This window comes from Pseudophryne corroboree, chromosome 12, assembly GCF_028390025.1.
Source record: "Pseudophryne corroboree isolate aPseCor3 chromosome 12, aPseCor3.hap2, whole genome shotgun sequence".
NCBI lineage: Eukaryota > Metazoa > Chordata > Amphibia > Anura > Myobatrachidae > Pseudophryne > Pseudophryne corroboree.
The window spans coordinates 60,781,316-60,798,796 of NC_086455.1; the positions used below are offsets into that span (position 1 = coordinate 60,781,316).

General features: G+C 47.6%; 1 protein-coding gene across 2 annotated transcripts in view; it reads right to left on the reverse strand.

Annotated features, from left to right (window-relative positions):
- NEMF (nuclear export mediator factor) overlaps positions 1–17,481 on the reverse strand; it is a 191,266-nt gene that overhangs the window by 95,711 nt on the left and 78,074 nt on the right. For both annotated transcript variants that reach the window (XM_063947548.1, XM_063947547.1), the window contains exon 14: positions 123–305. In XM_063947548.1, coding sequence (XP_063803618.1) covers positions 123–305 — 183 coding nt within the window. The remainder of the gene's footprint in view (positions 1–122; positions 306–17,481) is intronic.

Genomic DNA, 17,481 nt, shown 5'->3' on the forward strand with positions numbered 1-17,481 from the left:
AATGTTTCGTGATAATTTGAGCCCTGGGGGCAGCATTTCCCTGTAGACCATGGCTGAGATTTAGTTTAGTTTGGTCAACATGACAACCGTAAGATACTCCACAACGCATTTCACAGACTCACTTTTTGGCGTTGGCGTATGCAGACAAGCTCAGATCTACATCCACCAGCATTGGTTTGTTCTTTTGTGTTTTTTTGGGCTGCTGCTTGTTTTTTCCCTTTTTCTTCTTTCCTTTTGGTTCATCTATTTCCAGTTTCTCCTCTTCTTCGTCTTCCTCCTCTTCCTCCGAAACTATATATGGGTTTCTAGAATGAGAGAAAACTCAGTTGGGCTAACCTATTGGGAAGTAGCTAGTCTGACAGGAAAACATGTCCTCTTTTGGCATTTATATTCTCCTTGTAGCAAAAAGAAATAATAGGAATTTACTACCTACCGGTATTCCCTTTTCTCGTAGTCTGTAGTGGATACTGGGGAATAGTATATTACCATGGGGGTATAGATCGGGTCCACTGGAGCAAGGCACTAAAAGAAATCAATAGTGTGTGCTGGCTCCTCCCCTCTATGCCCCTCCTAGCAGACTCAGGCTAGGAAACTGTGCACGAGGTGACGGACATACTTTGAGAGAAGGATATAACACATAAAGCGGTGAGGTAATGAACCAACACACAAACAATAAGATAGCAGAGCTCACCAGAACAGAGGAAAGCAACGCTAATGACAGAAGGATAGCAATGCTAACCAAACATGGAACACGGAAGCAACAGCAAACCCATCCAATAACCCTTACAACCAGGTAAGCAGGAAAACGAAGCACAGAGGCGGGTGCCCAGTATCCACTACGGACTACGAGAAAAGGAATTACCGGTAGGTATTAAATTCCTATTTTCTCTAACGTCCTAGTGGATACTGGGGAATAGTATATTACCATGGGGATGTCCCAAAGCTCCCAGAATGGGTGGGAGAGTGCTGAGACCCCTGCAAAACCGCCTGACCAAACTGAAGGTCATCCTTGGCCAAGGTGTCGAATCTGTAGAACGTAACAAATGTGTTCACACCAGACCAGGTAGCTGCACGGCACAAATGCAAGGCCGAGACGCCCCGGGCAGCTGCCCAGGAGTGGGCCTGAACCGAACTCGGCAGCGGCAGAGCAACCGAAGTATAGGCTTGCTGGATAGTCAATTTGAACCAACGAGCAATGGACTGCTTGGAGGCAGGACAACCAATTTTAGTAGCATCATAAAGGGCAAAAAGAGAGTCAGACTTCCTGGGTCGAGCAGTCCTTTTGATGTAAATCGTCAAAGCACTCACAACGTTCAGGGACTTTGGAGCAACGGAAGTGTTGGAAAAGACTGGAACCACAATTGGTTGATTTACATGAAAGGTTGACACCACTTTCAGCAAAAACTGGTCGAGTTCTGAGCTCCGCCCTATCCTCATGAAACACAAAGTATGGGTTCTTACAGGACAAGGCCCCAATTCCGACACTCGCTAAGCCGAAGCCAAGGCCAGCAACATAACAGTCTTCCACGTTCGGTATTTTAAGTCAACCCTATGCAAGGGTTCAAACCAATCCAACTGGAGAAAGGTAAACACCACATTGAGGTCCCACGGAGCAGTGGGAGGAACAAAGGGTGGTTGAATGTGCAATACCCCCTTAAGGAAGGTCTGTACTTCAGGAAGTACCGCTAGTTGTTTCTGGAAGAAGATAGAGACAAAATCTGAACCTTGATGGAGCCTAATCGTAGGACCTTATCCACTCCTGCTTGCAGGAACAGTAGAAACCGGCCCAGACGGAATTCCACAGGAAAACATTTTCGACCCTCACACCAAGAAACATATTTCTTCCAAATACGGTGGTAATTTTTGGAGGTAACCACCTTACAGGCCTGAACCATAGTGGAAACCACCTTGGATGGAAGACCCTTCCTGGTTAAAATCTCCCTTTCAACTTCCAGGCCGTCAAACGTAGCTGCCGTAAGTCTGGATAGACGAACGGTCCTTGTTGAAGAAAGTCCATGAGAAACGGCAGAGACCAGGGTTCCTCAAACGATAGGGCCAGGAGGTCTGCATACCAGGCCCGTCGATGCCAATCCGGAGCAATGACAACTGCCTGAACCCTTTCCTTTTTGAGTCTTTTGATAACTCTTGGGATTAGAAGAATGGGAGGAAACACGTAAACGAACTGGTAAGTCCATGGCGTCGTCAGAGCGTCTACCGCAACCGCCTGCGGGTCCATTGTTTAGGAGCAGTAACGAGGAAGCTTCTTGTTGAGATGAGAAGCCATCAGGTCTATCTGTGGACAACCCCACCGGTGAACAAGTTGTTGAAACACCTGAGGGTGGAGGCCCCATTACCCCAGATGGAGGTTGTGCCTGCTTAAGTCCACTTCCCAGTTGTTCACTCCTGGAATGTAAACAGCCGAGAAGGCCCTTGCGTTGGCTTCCGACCAGAGGAGTATTCTTGACACCTCTCGCATTGCGGCCCTGCTTCTTGTTCCTCCCTGCTGGTTGATGTACGCTACTGCCGTGGCGTTGTCCGACTGCACCTGGATGGCCTGATTTCCGAAGGAGGGGTAAGGCTTGTATTAGAGCATTGTACATTGCCCTTATTTCAAGGATGTTGATTGGAACAGCAGATTCCTGAAACGACCATGTCTCCTCCTGGAACTGCGCTGCTTGAGTCAAAGCGCCCCAACCCCGGAGGCTGGCATCTGTTGTCAACAGCGTCCATGACAGGGTGCTGAAACTCCGACCCTCCACCAGACGAGGGACTGTAGCCACCATAGCAGGGACATCCGTGCTTTCTGTGACAGGGTTATATGCTGATGTATGTGCAGGTGAGATCCCGACCATTTGTCCAACAAATCCAGTTGAAACGGTTGCGCTGATGTATGTGCAGGTGAGATCCCGGCCATTTGTCCAACAAATCCAGTTGAAACGGTTGCGCACTGTATTGCCACATAGGAGGCCACCATCTTTCCCAGCCAGCGGATGCAAAGATGAATTGAGACCACGCGATGTTTCAGCACTGACCGGACCATAGACTGAATAGTCAAGGCCTTGTCCATGGGGAGGTAAGCCTTCTGAGACACCGTATCCAAGATCATCCCCAGGAACTGAATTCTCTGAGATGATTCCAAGTGAGATTTCTGGAAATTGAGTATCCATCCGTGATCCGTAAGCAAGCGAGTAGTCAACTGTAGTGCAACTGTGCACCAGTTGTTCCGTGGACACCGCCTTTATCAGGAGATCGTCCAGGTACGGAATTATTTGGATACCCCTCATGCGCAGTTGTAGCATCATTTCCGTCATGACCTTTGAGAATACCTTTGGGGCTGTGGAGAGACCAAAGGGTAAGGCCTGAAACTGGAAATGCTGGTCCAAAATCGCAAACCCGAGGAACGCTTGGTGAGGGGGCCAAATTGGGATATGTAGGTACGAGTACTTTATATCCAGGGACACCAGAAACTCCCCCTTCTCCAGATTCGCTATCACTGCTCTTAGATATTCCATCTTGAATTTGAACACCCGAAGATACGGGTTCAGGGATTTGAGGTTCAAGATAGGTCATATAGAGCCGTCCGGCTTCGGAACCACAAAGAGACTTGAGTAAAAACCCTTTGTGTGCAGCTGAGGCACTGGAACAGTAACTCCTGTAGAAAGCAGCTTTTGCACTGCCTGCTGTAAGGAAACCCTTACTTCCTGTGAAGCTGGTAAGCCTGACCTGAAGAATCTGAGAGGAGGGAGTTCCTGGAATTCCAGCCAGTATCCTTGGCATATGAGATCCCTCACCCAAAGATCCCGGCAGGACTCTGCCCAAATGTGGGCGAAGTGTTGAAGGCGAGCACCTACCTGAAATTCGCCTTGCTGCTGGGGCCAAACGTCACGTGGAGGTCTTCGTGAAAGAGGATCCTGAGGCCTGGTCCGCAGGTCTGGCAGCTGCTGGTTTACGGGACTTACCGCAAGATCCTCTAGCAGCATTAGAGGCACCTATGGCTTTGCCTCTGAATCTGGCCACCCGAAAGGACTGCAGGGAGGATCCAGGATAGGGATGCCTGACAGGTGGCAGGGCATACGGCAGATATGTAGATTTACCAGCAGTTGCCCGAGATATCCATTTGTTCAGCTCTTCCCCAAACAAGGCATCACCTGTGAAAGGAAGGTTCTTAACCCCTTTTTTAGAATCAGCATCCGCTGATCAGTGTCGCAGCCACAAGGCTCTATGAGCCGATACTGCCATAGCAGTGTTATGGCCGTTAATGATACTAAGTTCCTTAACAACCTCACTAATAAAGTTTGCAGCATCTTGGAAGTGTTGTAGTAATGCAACTTTCTCTTCCTGAGGTAGTGTAAGCAGCCCCTTCAGAATCTCATCAGACCATTTTACCATGGCTCTAGAAATCCAGCCGCATACTATGGTAGGGTGCTGGACTACACTCGCTGCAGAGTAAATTGAATTAAGAGTGGTTTCAATCTTGCCATTAGCTGGGTCCTTTAGGGAAACAGCCCCAGGTACAGGTAAAAAAATAAGATTTTAAACCTACCGGTAAATCTTTTTCTCCTAGTCCGTAGAGGATGCTGGGGACTCCGTAAGGACCATGGGGAAAGACGGGCTCCGCAGGAGACATGGGCACTAAAAAGAACTTTAGATATGGGTGTGCACTGGCTCCTCCCTCTATGCCCCTCCTCCAGACCTCAGTTAGAAAACTGTGCCCAGAGGAGACGGACAGTACGAGGGAAGGATTTTGTTAATCTAAGGGCAAGATTCATACCAGCCCACACCATCCACACCGTATAACATGGAATATACGAACCAGTTAACAGTATGAAACATAACAGCATCAGCCCGAGACTGATCAAAACCGTAACAGAACCCTTATGTAAGCAATAACTATATACAAGTCTTGCAGAATTTTGTCCGCACTGGGACTGGCGCCCAGCATCCTCTACGGACTAGGAGAAAAAGATTTACCGGTAGGTTTAAAATCTTATTTTCTCTTACGTCCTAGAGGATGCTGGGGACTCCGTAAGGACCATGGGGATTATACCAAAGCTCCAAAATGGGCGGGAGAGTGCGGATGACTCTGCAGCACCGATTGAGCAAACATGAGGTCCTCATCAGCCAGGGTATCAAATTTGTAAAACTTTGCAAAGGTGTTTGAACCCGACCAAGTCGCCGCTCGGCAAAGCTGTAATGCCGAGACACCTCGGGCAGCCGCCCAAGAAGAGCCCACCTTCCTAGTGGAATGGGCCTTTACCGAATTTGGCAACAGCAATCCAGCCGTAGAATGAGCCTGCTGAATCGTGTTACAGATCCAGCGAGCAATAGTCTGCTTAGAAGCAGGAGCGCCAACCTTGTTGGCTGCATACAGGACAAACAGTGCCTCTGTTTTCCTAACCCGAGCCGTTCTGGCTACATAAATTTTCAATGCCCTGACCACATCAAGGGACTCGGAATCCTCCAAGTCCCGCGTAGCCACAGGCACCACAATAGGTTGGTTCATATGAAAAGAGGAAACCACCTTAGGCAAAAATTGAGGACGAGTCCTCAACTCAGCTCTGTCTACATGGAAGATCAGACAGGGGCTTTTGTGAGACAAAGCCGCTAACTCAGATACTCTCCTAGCAGATGCCAAGGCCAACAACATGACCACCTTCCAAGTGAGATACTTTAATTCCACCGTTTGAAGCAGCTCAAACCAGTGAGACTTAAGGAACCTTAACACCACGTTATGGTCCCATGGTGCCACTGGAGGCACAAAAGGAGGCTGGATATGCAGCACTCCCTTCACAAAAGTCTGGACTTCTGGGAGAGAAGCCAATTCCTTCTGAAAGAAAATGGATAGGGCCGAAATCTGAACTTTAATGGAGCCTAATTTTAGGCCCAAATTCACTCCAGTCTGGAGGAAGTGAAGAAAACGGCCCAGATGGAATTCTGCCGGAGGAGCCTTCCTGGACTCACACCAAGACACATACTTCCTCCAAATACGGTGATAATGTTTCGCCGTTACCTCCTTCCTAGCCTTTATCAGAGTAGGAATGACCTCATCCGGAATGCCCTTTTCAGCTAGTATCCGGCGTTCAACCGCCAAGCCGTCAAATGCAGCCGCGGTAAGTCTTGGAATAGACAGGGCACCTGTTGCAACAGGTCCTCTCTTAGAGGAAGAGACCACGGATCTTCTGTGAGCATTTCCTGCAGATCCGGATACCAGGCCCTTCGAGGCCAATCTGGAACAATGAGAATTGTCTGTACTCCTCTTCGGCTTATGATTCTCAATATCTTTGAGATGAGAGGAAGAGGAGGGAACACATAGACCGACTGGAACACCCACGGTGTGATCAAGGCGTCCACTGCTATTGCCTGAGGGTCCCTTGATCTGGCGCAATATCTCGGAAGCTTCTTGTTGAGGCGTGACGCCATCATGTCTATTTGAGGCAGCCCCCACTGACTTGTAATCTCTGCAAAGACTTCCAGATGATGTCCCCACTCTCTGGGATGTAGATCGTGTCTGCTGAGGAAGTCTGCTTCCCAGTTGTCCACTCCCGGAATGAAGACTGCTGTCAGAGCGCTTACATGATTTTCCGCCCAGCGAAGAATCCTGGTGGCTTCTGTCATTGCCACTCTGCTCTTTGTTCCGCCTTGGCGGTTTACATGAGCCACTGCGGTGACGTTGTCTGACTGAATCAGAACCGGTAGGTCGCGAAGCAAATTCTCCGCTTGACGAAGGCCGTTGTATATGGCCCTTAATTCCAGTACGTTGATGTGTAGACAAGCCTCCTGGCTTGACCACAGACCTTGGAAGTTTCTTCCCTGTGTGACTGCTCCCCATCCTCGGAGGCTCGCGTCCGTGGTTACCAGAACCCAGTCCTGAATACCGAACCTGCGACCCTCTAGAAGGTGAGCACTCTGCAGCCACCACAGGAGAGATACCCTGGCCCTTGGGGACAGGCTGATCATCTGATGTATATGTAGATGTGACCCGGACCACTTGTCCAGAAGATCCCACTGAAAGGTCCTCGCATGGATCCTGCCGAATGGAGAGGCCTCGTAAGACGCCACCATTTTTCCCAGAACTCGAGTGCATTGATGCACCGACACCCTTTTCGGCTTCAACAGGTCCCTGACCAAGTTCTGGAGTTCCTGGGCCTTTTCCATCGGGAGAAAAACCCTTTTCTGTTCTGTATCCAGAATCATGCCTAAGAAAGGCAATCGGTTTGTTGGAACCAACTGTGACTTTGGTAGATTGAGAATCCAGCCATGCTGCTGCAACACCCTCAGGGAGAGTGATACGCTGTTCAGCAACTGCTCTCCTGATCTCGCTTTTGTTAGGAGATCGTCCAAGTACGGGATAATTGTGACTCCCTGCCTGCGCAGGAGCACCATCATTTCCGCCATTACCTTGGTGAAAATCCTCTGGCCGTGGAAAGCCCAAACGGCAACGTCTGAAATTGGTAATGACAATCCTGTACAGCAAATCTCAGGAACGCCTGATGAGGAGGATATATGGGGACATGAAGGTATGCATCCTTTATGTCCAGGGACACCATATAATCCCCCCCTCCAGGCTGGCGATGACCGCTTTGAGCGATTCCATCTTGAACTTGAACCTTTTTAAGTATAGGTTTAAGGATTTTAAATTCAGAATGGTTCTGACCGAACCATCCGGTTTCGGGACCACAAACAGGGTTGAGTAATACCCCATCCCCTGCTGAAGCAGGGGAACTTTGACCACCACTTGTTGAAGACACAATTTGAATCGCAATTAAAACTACCTCCCTCTCTGGGGAAGAAGCCGGTAGGGCCGATTTGAAAAACCGGCGAGGAGGCACCTCTTCGAATTCCAGCCTGTAACCTTGGGAAACAATGTCTATTGCCCAGGGATCCACCTGTGATTGAACCCAGACGTGGCTGAAAAGTCGAAGACGTGCCCCCACTGGGGCGGACTCCCCCAGCGGAGCCCCAGTGTCATGCGGTGGATTTTGTAGAAGCCAGGGAGGACTTCTGCTCCTGGGAACTAGCTGTAGTTGGCAGCTTTTTCCCCTTGCCCTTACCTCTGGCAAGAAAGGAAGATCCCCGTACTCTCTTGGATTTATGTGACCGAAAGGACTGCATCTGATAATGTGGCGTTTTCTTAGGCTGTGAGGAAACATAAGGCAAAAAAGTTGATTTACCTGCAGTAGCTGTGGAAGCCAGGTCCGTGAGACCTTCCCCAAACAATTCCTCACCCTTGTAAGGCAAAACCTCCATATGACTCTTCGAGTCGGCATCACCCCGTCCATTGTCGGGTCCATAGGGCTCGCCTAGCAGAAATCACCATAGCGTTGGCTCTGGAACCCAGTAGGCCCACGTCTCTCTGAGCATCCCTCATATATAGGACCGCATCCTTAATATGACCCAAGGTCAATAAAATGGTTTCCTTATCCAGCGTATCAATATCAGCAGATAAGGTATCTGTCCACGCTGCTACAGCGCTACAAACCCAAGCCGACGCTATCGCCGGTCTGAGTAATGTACCAGTATGTGTGTAAATTGACTTCAAGGTAGTCTACTGCCTGTGATCAGCAGGATCTTTGAGGGTTGCGGTATCTTGAGATGGCAGCGCTACCTTTTTGGATAAGCGTGTCAACGCTTTGTCCACCCTTGGGGAGGATTCCCACCGTATCCTATCCTTAGCCGGGAAAGGATACGCCATAAGAATCCTTTTGGGAATCTGCAGTTTCTTGTCTGGAGTTTCCCAAGCCCTTTCAAACAACTCATTTAGCTCATGTGAAGGGGGAAAAGTAACCTCAGGTTTCTTTTCCTTATACATGCGCACCCTCGTCTCCGGGACCGAGGGGTCATCTGTGATATGCAACACATCTTTTATTGCAATGATCATATAATGAATACTTTTAGCCAATTTTGGCTGCAACTTCGCATCATCGTAGTTGACACTGGAGTCAGAATCCGTGTCGGTATCAGTGTCTACTACTTGGGATAGTGGGCGCTTTTGAGACCCAGAAGATCCCTGCGACATAGTGAAAGGCAGGGCTTGACTCCCTGTACATTCCCTGGACTCTGCTTTGTCCAACCTTTTGTGTAATAAATTCACATTTGCATTTAAAACATTCCACATATCCAACCAGTCAGGTGTCGGAGTTGCAGACGGAGACACCACACTCATTTGCTCCACCTCCTCCCTAGAAGAGCCTTCCGCTTAAGACATGCCGACACACGCGTACCGACACCCCACACACTCAAGGAAATCCCTAATCTGGAGACAGTTCCCCAACAAGGCCCTTTGGAGAGACAGAGAGAGAGTATGCCAGCACACACCCAGCGCCAATGACCCTGGAAAAAATTCCCAGATAGATATAGCTCTTTTATTTTATTTATATATATATATATATATATATATATATATATATATATATATATATATACACACACAAGGATAGATATGCCCGGCACTCCACTCACTGTTATTAGCAACTTGCTGCGGTGCCCTCCCAATACGAGATGCTTGATCCCAGATATGCAGACATAGAGACACGGGCGGCACTCGAGCAGACTTCACAGCTGTGTTAAATCACGTCAATTTATTGCCAACATGTTTCGGGGACAGTGCCCCGTCCTCAGGGCCAGACAAGCCAAATAAGACAAACATACAACATTTTATAGAGCACAGACAAGGACATTAGAGCAGAACATACTCACCTGCTCCACGGCGCGACCGCCCGCCAGTCTGAGTGGCCCCACTTCCGTGTTGCTTCCTGCTGACGTCACGGTGCGCCGCGTCGCAGAGAGGTAACCATGGTGACTGTAGACAAACAACAATACGTCAACCATGGAAGAAATAATACACATATAGAGTTTGCTTGGCAATTAAAAAACATATAAATGAGTGCATAAACTTTAAAAGCTCAGGATGCGCCACGCTTGGTGTGGGCAGCAGGAACTCAAACAATTACTGTTCACATTTTAACTGTGTATGATAAACTATACTTCATGAAGATAACTAAAGATATCTGCAAATATAAAGGAGGAGCATTGTAAGGGAGGAACAATATGAGGGAAGGGAAGTATATTCATAATTATAGCGGGGTAAGCCAGAGGCGATTAACTGTTAGTATAACTGAGCTATTGCTCTACAGAAAACACTGTAAACCCAGGTTCTCGTTGAGCCCCCCGGGAGACAATGTTCCCAATTTAAAAATCCATCTGGATTCTAGCTGTAGCAGGGCCCTATCCCTGTTGCCCCCCCTAAGATTACGGGGGACATGGTCGATTAGAATGGCCCTATTGCTAGCTACCCCATGACCATTCCGCAAACAGTGGCGTGCAAACGGTTGTTCACTCTCCCTCTTTTCCAATGCCTTCTTAATGGCACTCCTATGGAGGGCCATACGTTCACGAAATTGTCTTATGGTCTTGCCAACATATGCAAGACCACATGGACACGTGAGTAAGTAAACCACATGTGTGGTAGTACACGTCATTCTATGTTTGATTGGAATTTTACGACCTGTGGACGGGTGGTTAAAGGTTGTGCCTATTGTCAGTGTATTGCATGTGGCACATCCTAAACAACGGAAACATCCATTTTTAGGTCTCAAAAAGTGGGATTCCCTATTCCTAGCCAATTCAGTGATATCAAGTTTTACTATGTGGTCGTTGATATTTCTCCCCCTTGTGTGACTTGGTAATAAGGCTGTGTTGGCCAAAGATGACAATGCTCCATCTGTTTGTATGATGGGCCACATTTGTTTGGCCTTCTTCACTACTTTCTGACTCCTATTGGTATATTTGTTAATCCAGGGGAAAATATCCCGAGTCGACCGTTTTTTAGGGCCAGCCTCCAGCACCTGTTGTCTAGTCATACTTAGTACCCGCTGTTTGGAAAACTCCAGTTCCCTTAAGGGGTAACCTCGCTCCCCAAATTTATGCTTCATCTCCTCCAGTGCCCTAAGGGTTTCCTCCGGGTCTGAGGTGATTCGCCGCACTCGCAAAAATTGCGAGTATGGGAGCCCTTTGCGTAGGGGAGCTGGGTGAAAGCTCTGATACTTCAATAGAGTATTTCTATCAGTAGTTTTCACATACAAGGAGGTGACCAATTGAGCATCATTATTTGTTATGGTTACGTCCAGATAATTGATAGTTTTCTCATGTATCGTGAACGTAAGCTGTACAACATGTCCAGTTGAGTTGTGGCTGGTAAGTAAAGACACCAATTCCTCCTTCGGACCCCGCCACAGAATCAGGAGGTCGTCTATGTAACGCCTGTAATAAGAGACATGCATGGATACCAGTGGGTCCAGGGAAAACATTTTACATTCTAACTGATACATAAATGCATTCGCATAAGACGGGGCCACTGCCGACCCCATCGCTACTCCTGCCAGTTGTAGCCAAAATTTACCATTGTAAACAAAGTAGTTCCGACTAAGTACCTTGTTCAACAATGACAAGAAAAAAGAAACCTCAGGCCCTTTATACTCCATATTATTAACAATCAACAACCTTACTGCCTCCATACCTGCATCATGTGGGATGCAGGTATAGAGGCTCGTGACGTCCGCACTGCACAGGACTAATCCCTCCGGCAATGGACCCAGGTCTTGTAGCTGAATCAGTAGTGACGTGGTGTCTTTTAGGTAAGACGGTATAGATTGTATACACGGATTTAGATACGTGTCTAAATAGACAGATATGGGTTGAAACAGTGATCCCCTGGCCGATACTATGGGTCGGCCTGGCGGGTCAATAATGGTTTTGTGGACCTTAGGGACCGTGTAAAACAACGGAGCTTTAGGGAAATCCACTGTGAGGGCCTTGTGGATTTGTGGGTTAATGATATCTTGTTCTAAGGCATTTTTCAATAAGAGATCTAATTCTAACTTAAATTCCCTTGTGGGATCACTGGTCAACCTCTTATATACAGCAGGGTCATTGAGTTGGCGGTCACTTTCCTTCATGTAATCCCCAAGGTCCTGGACCACTATAGCCCCCCCTTTATCAGCTTTCCTGATCACTATATCAGTCCTGTTAGACAAGTCCATCAGTGTCGACATCTCACATCTGGTCATATTGTTATGTCCCTGGTATGGAATTTGGCGATTGCCCTCTGACTCCAACATGCGTGAGAAAGTCCGAATAGATGGATTAAGACTCTGAGGATCAAACTGTGATCGGGGGGCAATCGCTTGTAGTTTAGGCGGGATAACTGTGGTCGGAGATCCTGGGGTCCGATCATTGAAGAATTCTCTCCTTCTCAAGGATCTATTCAAACGGAGCATTTCAACTTTCCACTCCAGTGGGTTAGGTACTGTTGTAGGGACGAATGATAGTCCCTTGGATAACACTTGATACTCCATGTCAGAAAGGGGGGTGGAAGATAGATTGAAGATGGATTCTCTCAACGTCGAGGAGGCCTTTGCCCGGATGTTCCTTTGGCTCTGCCCCGCCCGCCTCGTCCTCTCCCTCGCCCGCGTCCCGGCGTTGGTACGCGATTGGAACGGGTCTGGATAAACTGTGGGTCTTGCCCTAAAGGGATCTGCGGGTCGGTCGTTGAGGTCATCTCTGGGGCGAATTCAGAGTCACTCGCAGATGTACTCACACCCTGTTGTTGTTCTCTGCGTCGACGGGTTTGGTAACGGCGGTTAGGGTATTGCCGGTCCTGGCCTGGTCGCGTGCCGCCTAACCAGGGATAGACCTGTCTTTGTTGGTAGTCCCTCTGTACGGCAATTAGTTTGTCCTTCTTGAAGCGTATCAGTTCCTGGCGATATTGTTCAAGTTGACCGCTCAATTTTGTAACCCAGTCCGTTTGGGTATCTGTTGATAGGCCCGCTTTGTGCTCTGCTTCAAAGGCCTGTATTTGTTCACGTACACTGTTGAGTTCTCTTGTGGATTCCTCCACCACCAACAAAATGAGGTCCATGGAACATTTGTTCAGGATCGCAACCCACCGTCGGCAAAATGCTGTATTGTATCGACCTATTGTAGGTGAGTTGCGAATCCTGAACCCTCTCGGTATTAAATTACTCCGATAGTAATCGGATAGTGATATACCATGGTATAAGAAATCTACTTCTCTTTGTTTCATTTTGATCCACTTTTTAAACAGCTCCTCATTGGTACTTTTAGTGGGCTCATCCTCCAAGCGTCTTTCCACCAGTATGGCTTTTGCTTCAGCGTCTGAGAAGCTTAAGCGCTCACGTGCATCACGATGGATTAAGTCCAATGCTGCCTCCAACTCTGAGTTAATATCAGCCATATTAGTACTCAGTAATCCGAGATAAATGATGAGTCCCGCTGTGTCAGAACACACTGTGCTGTGTGCTCCCGAGTTCTGCTAAAAAAAAAAAAAAAAAAGCAGCCCAAATGAACTGCAATGAATAGTCCCGGTCCTGTATTTAAATCCAAATTTAATACATTGTTCCTCCCTCACAATGCTCCTCCTTTATATTTGCAGATATCTTTAGTTATCTTCATGAAGTATAGTTTATCATACACAGTTAAAATGTGAACAGTATTTGTTTGAGTTCCTGCTGCCCACACCAAGCGTGGCGCATCCTGAGCTTTTAAAGTTTATGCACTAATTTATATGTTTTTTAATTACCAAGCAAACTCTATATGTGTATTATTTCTTCCATGGTTGACGTATTGTTGTTTGTCTACAGTCACCATGGTTACCTCTCTGCGACGCGGCGCACCGTGACGTCAGCAGGAAGCAACACGGAAGTGGGGCCACTCAGACTGGCGGGCGGTCGCGCCGTGGAGCAGGTGAGTATGTTCTGCTCTAATGTCCTTGTCTGTGCTCTATAAAATGTTGTATGTTTGTCTTATTTGGCTTGTCTGGCCCTGAGGACGGGGCACTGTCCCCGAAACATGTTGGCAATAAATTGACGTGATTTAACACAGCTGTGAAGTCTGCTCGAGTGCCGCCCGTGTCTCTATGTCTGCATATCTGGGATCAAGCATCTCGTATTGGGAGGGCACCGCAGCAAGTTGCTAATAACAGTGAGTGGAGTGCCGGGCATATCTATCCTTGTACATATCAGGACTGACACCTGGAGGTTGCCCTATACCTCACAGTCTTTCCTTGTACCAAGGCACCCCTCAGAAATTTGGATTTAAATACAGGACCGGGACTATTCATTGCAGTTCATTTGGGCTGCTTTTTTTTTTTTTTTAGCAGAACTCGGGAGCACACAGCACAGTGTGTTCTGACACAGCGGGACTCATCATTTATCTCGGATTACTGAGTACTAATATGGCTGATATTAACTCAGAGTTGGAGGCAGCATTGGACTTAATCCATCGTGATGCACGTGAGCGCTTAAGCTTCTCAGACGCTGAAGCAAAAGCCATACTGGTGGAAAGACGCTTGGAGGATGAGCCCACTAAAAGTACCAATGAGGAGCTGTTTAAAAAGTGGATCAAAATGAAACAAAGAGAAGTAGATTTCTTATACCATGGTATATCACTATCCGATTACTATCGGAGTAATTTAATACCGAGAGGGTTCAGGATTCGCAACTCACCTACAATAGGTCGATACAATACAGCATTTTGCCGACGGTGGGTTGCGATCCTGAACAAATGTTCCATGGACCTCATTTTGTTGGTGGTGGAGGAATCCACAAGAGAACTCAACAGTGTACGTGAACAAATACAGGCCTTTGAAGCAGAGCACAAAGCGGGCCTATCAACAGATACCCAAACGGACTGGGTTACAAAATTGAGCGGTCAACTTGAACAATATCGCCAGGAACTGATACGCTTCAAGAAGGACAAACTAATTGCCGTACAGAGGGACTACCAACAAAGACAGGTCTATCCCTGGTTAGGCGGCACGCGACCAGGCCAGGACCGGCAATACCCTAACCGCCGTTACCAAACCCGTCGACGCAGAGAACAACAACAGGGTGTGAGTACATCTGCGAGTGACTCTGAATTCGCCCCAGAGATGACCTCAACGACCGACCCGCAGATCCCTTTAGGGCAAGACCCACAGTTTATCCAGACCCGTTCCAATCGCGTACCAACGCCGGGACGCGGGCGAGGGAGAGGACGAGGCGGGCGGGGCAGAGCCAAAGGAACATCCGGGCAAAGGCCTCCTCGACGTTGAGAGAATCCATCTTCAATCTATCTTCCACCCCCCTTTCTGACATGGAGTATCAAGTGTTATCCAAGGGACTATCATTCGTCCCTACAACAGTACCTAACCCACTGGAGTGGAAAGTTGAAATGCTCCGTTTGAATAGATCCTTGAGAAGGAGAGAATTCTTCAATGATCGGACCCCAGGATCTCCGACCACAGTTATCCCGCCTAAACTACAAGCGATTGCCCCCCGATCACAGTTTGATCCTCAGAGTCTTAATCCATCTATTCGGACTTTCTCACGCATGTTGGAGTCAGAGGGCAATCGCCAAATTCCATACCAGGGACATAACAATATGACCAGATGTGAGATGTCGACACTGATGGACTTGTCTAACAGGACTGATATAGTGATCAGGAAAGCTGATAAAGGGGGGGCTATAGTGGTCCAGGACCTTGGGGATTACATGAAGGAAAGTGACCGCCAACTCAATGACCCTGCTGTATATAAGAGGTTGACCAGTGATCCCACAAGGGAATTTAAGTTAGAATTAGATCTCTTATTGAAAAATGCCTTAGAACAAGATATCATTAACCCACAAATCCACAAGGCCCTCACAGTGGATTTCCCTAAAGCTCCGTTGTTTTACACGGTCCCTAAGGTCCACAAAACCATTATTGACCCGCCAGGCCGACCCATAGTATCGGCCAGGGGATCACTGTTTCAACCCATATCTGTCTATTTAGACACGTATCTAAATCCGTGTATACAATCTATACCGTCTTACCTAAAAGACACCACGTCACTACTGATTCAGCTACAAGACCTGGGTCCATTGCCGGAGGGATTAGTCCTGTGCAGTGCGGACGTCACGAGCCTCTATACCTGCATCCCACATGATGCAGGTATGGAGGCAGTAAGGTTGTTGATTGTTAATAATATGGAGTATAAAGGGCCTGAGGTTTCTTTTTTCTTGTCATTGTTGAACAAGGTACTTAGTCGGAACTACTTTGTTTACAATGGTAAATTTTGGCTACAACTGGCAGGAGTAGCGATGGGGTCGGCAGTGGCCCCGTCTTATGCGAATGCATTTATGTATCAGTTAGAATGTAAAATGTTTTCCCTGGACCCACTGGTATCCATGCATGTCTCTTATTACAGGCGTTACATAGACGACCTCCTGATTCTGTGGCGGGGTCCGAAGGAGGAATTGGTGTCTTTACTTACCAGCCACAACTCAACTGGACATGTTGTACAGCTTACGTTCACGATACATGAGAAAACTATCAATTATCTGGACGTAACCATAACAAATAATGATGCTCAATTGGTCACCTCCTTGTATGTGAAAACTACTGATAGAAATACTCTATTGAAGTATCAGAGCTTTCACCCAGCTCCCCTACGCAAAGGGCTCCCATACTCGCAATTTTTGCGAGTGCGGCGAATCACCTCAGACCCGGAGGAAACCCTTAGGGCACTGGAGGAGATGAAGCATAAATTTGGGGAGCGAGGTTACCCCTTAAGGGAACTGGAGTTTTCCAAACAGCGGGTACTAAGTATGACTAGACAACAGGTGCTGGAGGCTGGCCCTAAAAAACGGTCGACTCGGGATATTTTCCCCTGGATTAACAAATATACCAATAGGAGTCAGAAAGTAGTGAAGAAGGCCAAACAAATGTGGCCCATCATACAAACAGATGGAGCATTGTCATCTTTGGCCAACACAGCCTTATTACCAAGTCACACAAGGGGGAGAAATATCAACGACCACATAGTAAAACTTGATATCACTGAATTGGCTAGGAATAGGGAATCCCACTTTTTGAGACCTAAAAATGGATGTTTCCGTTGTTTAGGATGTGCCACATGCAATACACTGACAATAGGCACAACCTTTAACCACCCGTCCACAGGTCGTAAAATTCCAATCAAACATAGAATGACGTGTACTACCACACATGTGGTTTACTTACTCACGTGTCCATGTGGTCTTGCATATGTTGGCAAGACCATAAGACAATTTCGTGAACGTATGGCCCTCCATAGGAGTGCCATTAAGAAGGCATTGGAAAAGAGGGAGAGTGAACAACCGTTTGCACGCCACTGTTTGCGGAATGGTCATGGGGTAGCTAGCATTAGGGCCATTCTAATCGACCATGTCCCCCGTAATCTTAGGGGGGGCAACAGGGATAGGGCCCTGCTACAGCTAGAATCCAGATGGATTTTTAAATTGGGAACATTGTCTCCCGGGGGGCTCAACGAGAACCTGGGTTTACAGTGTTTTCTGTAGAGCAATAGCTCAGTTATACTAACAGTTAATCGCCTCTGGCTTACCCCGCTATAATTATGAATATACTTCCCTTCCCTCATATTGTTCCTCCCTTACAATGCTCCT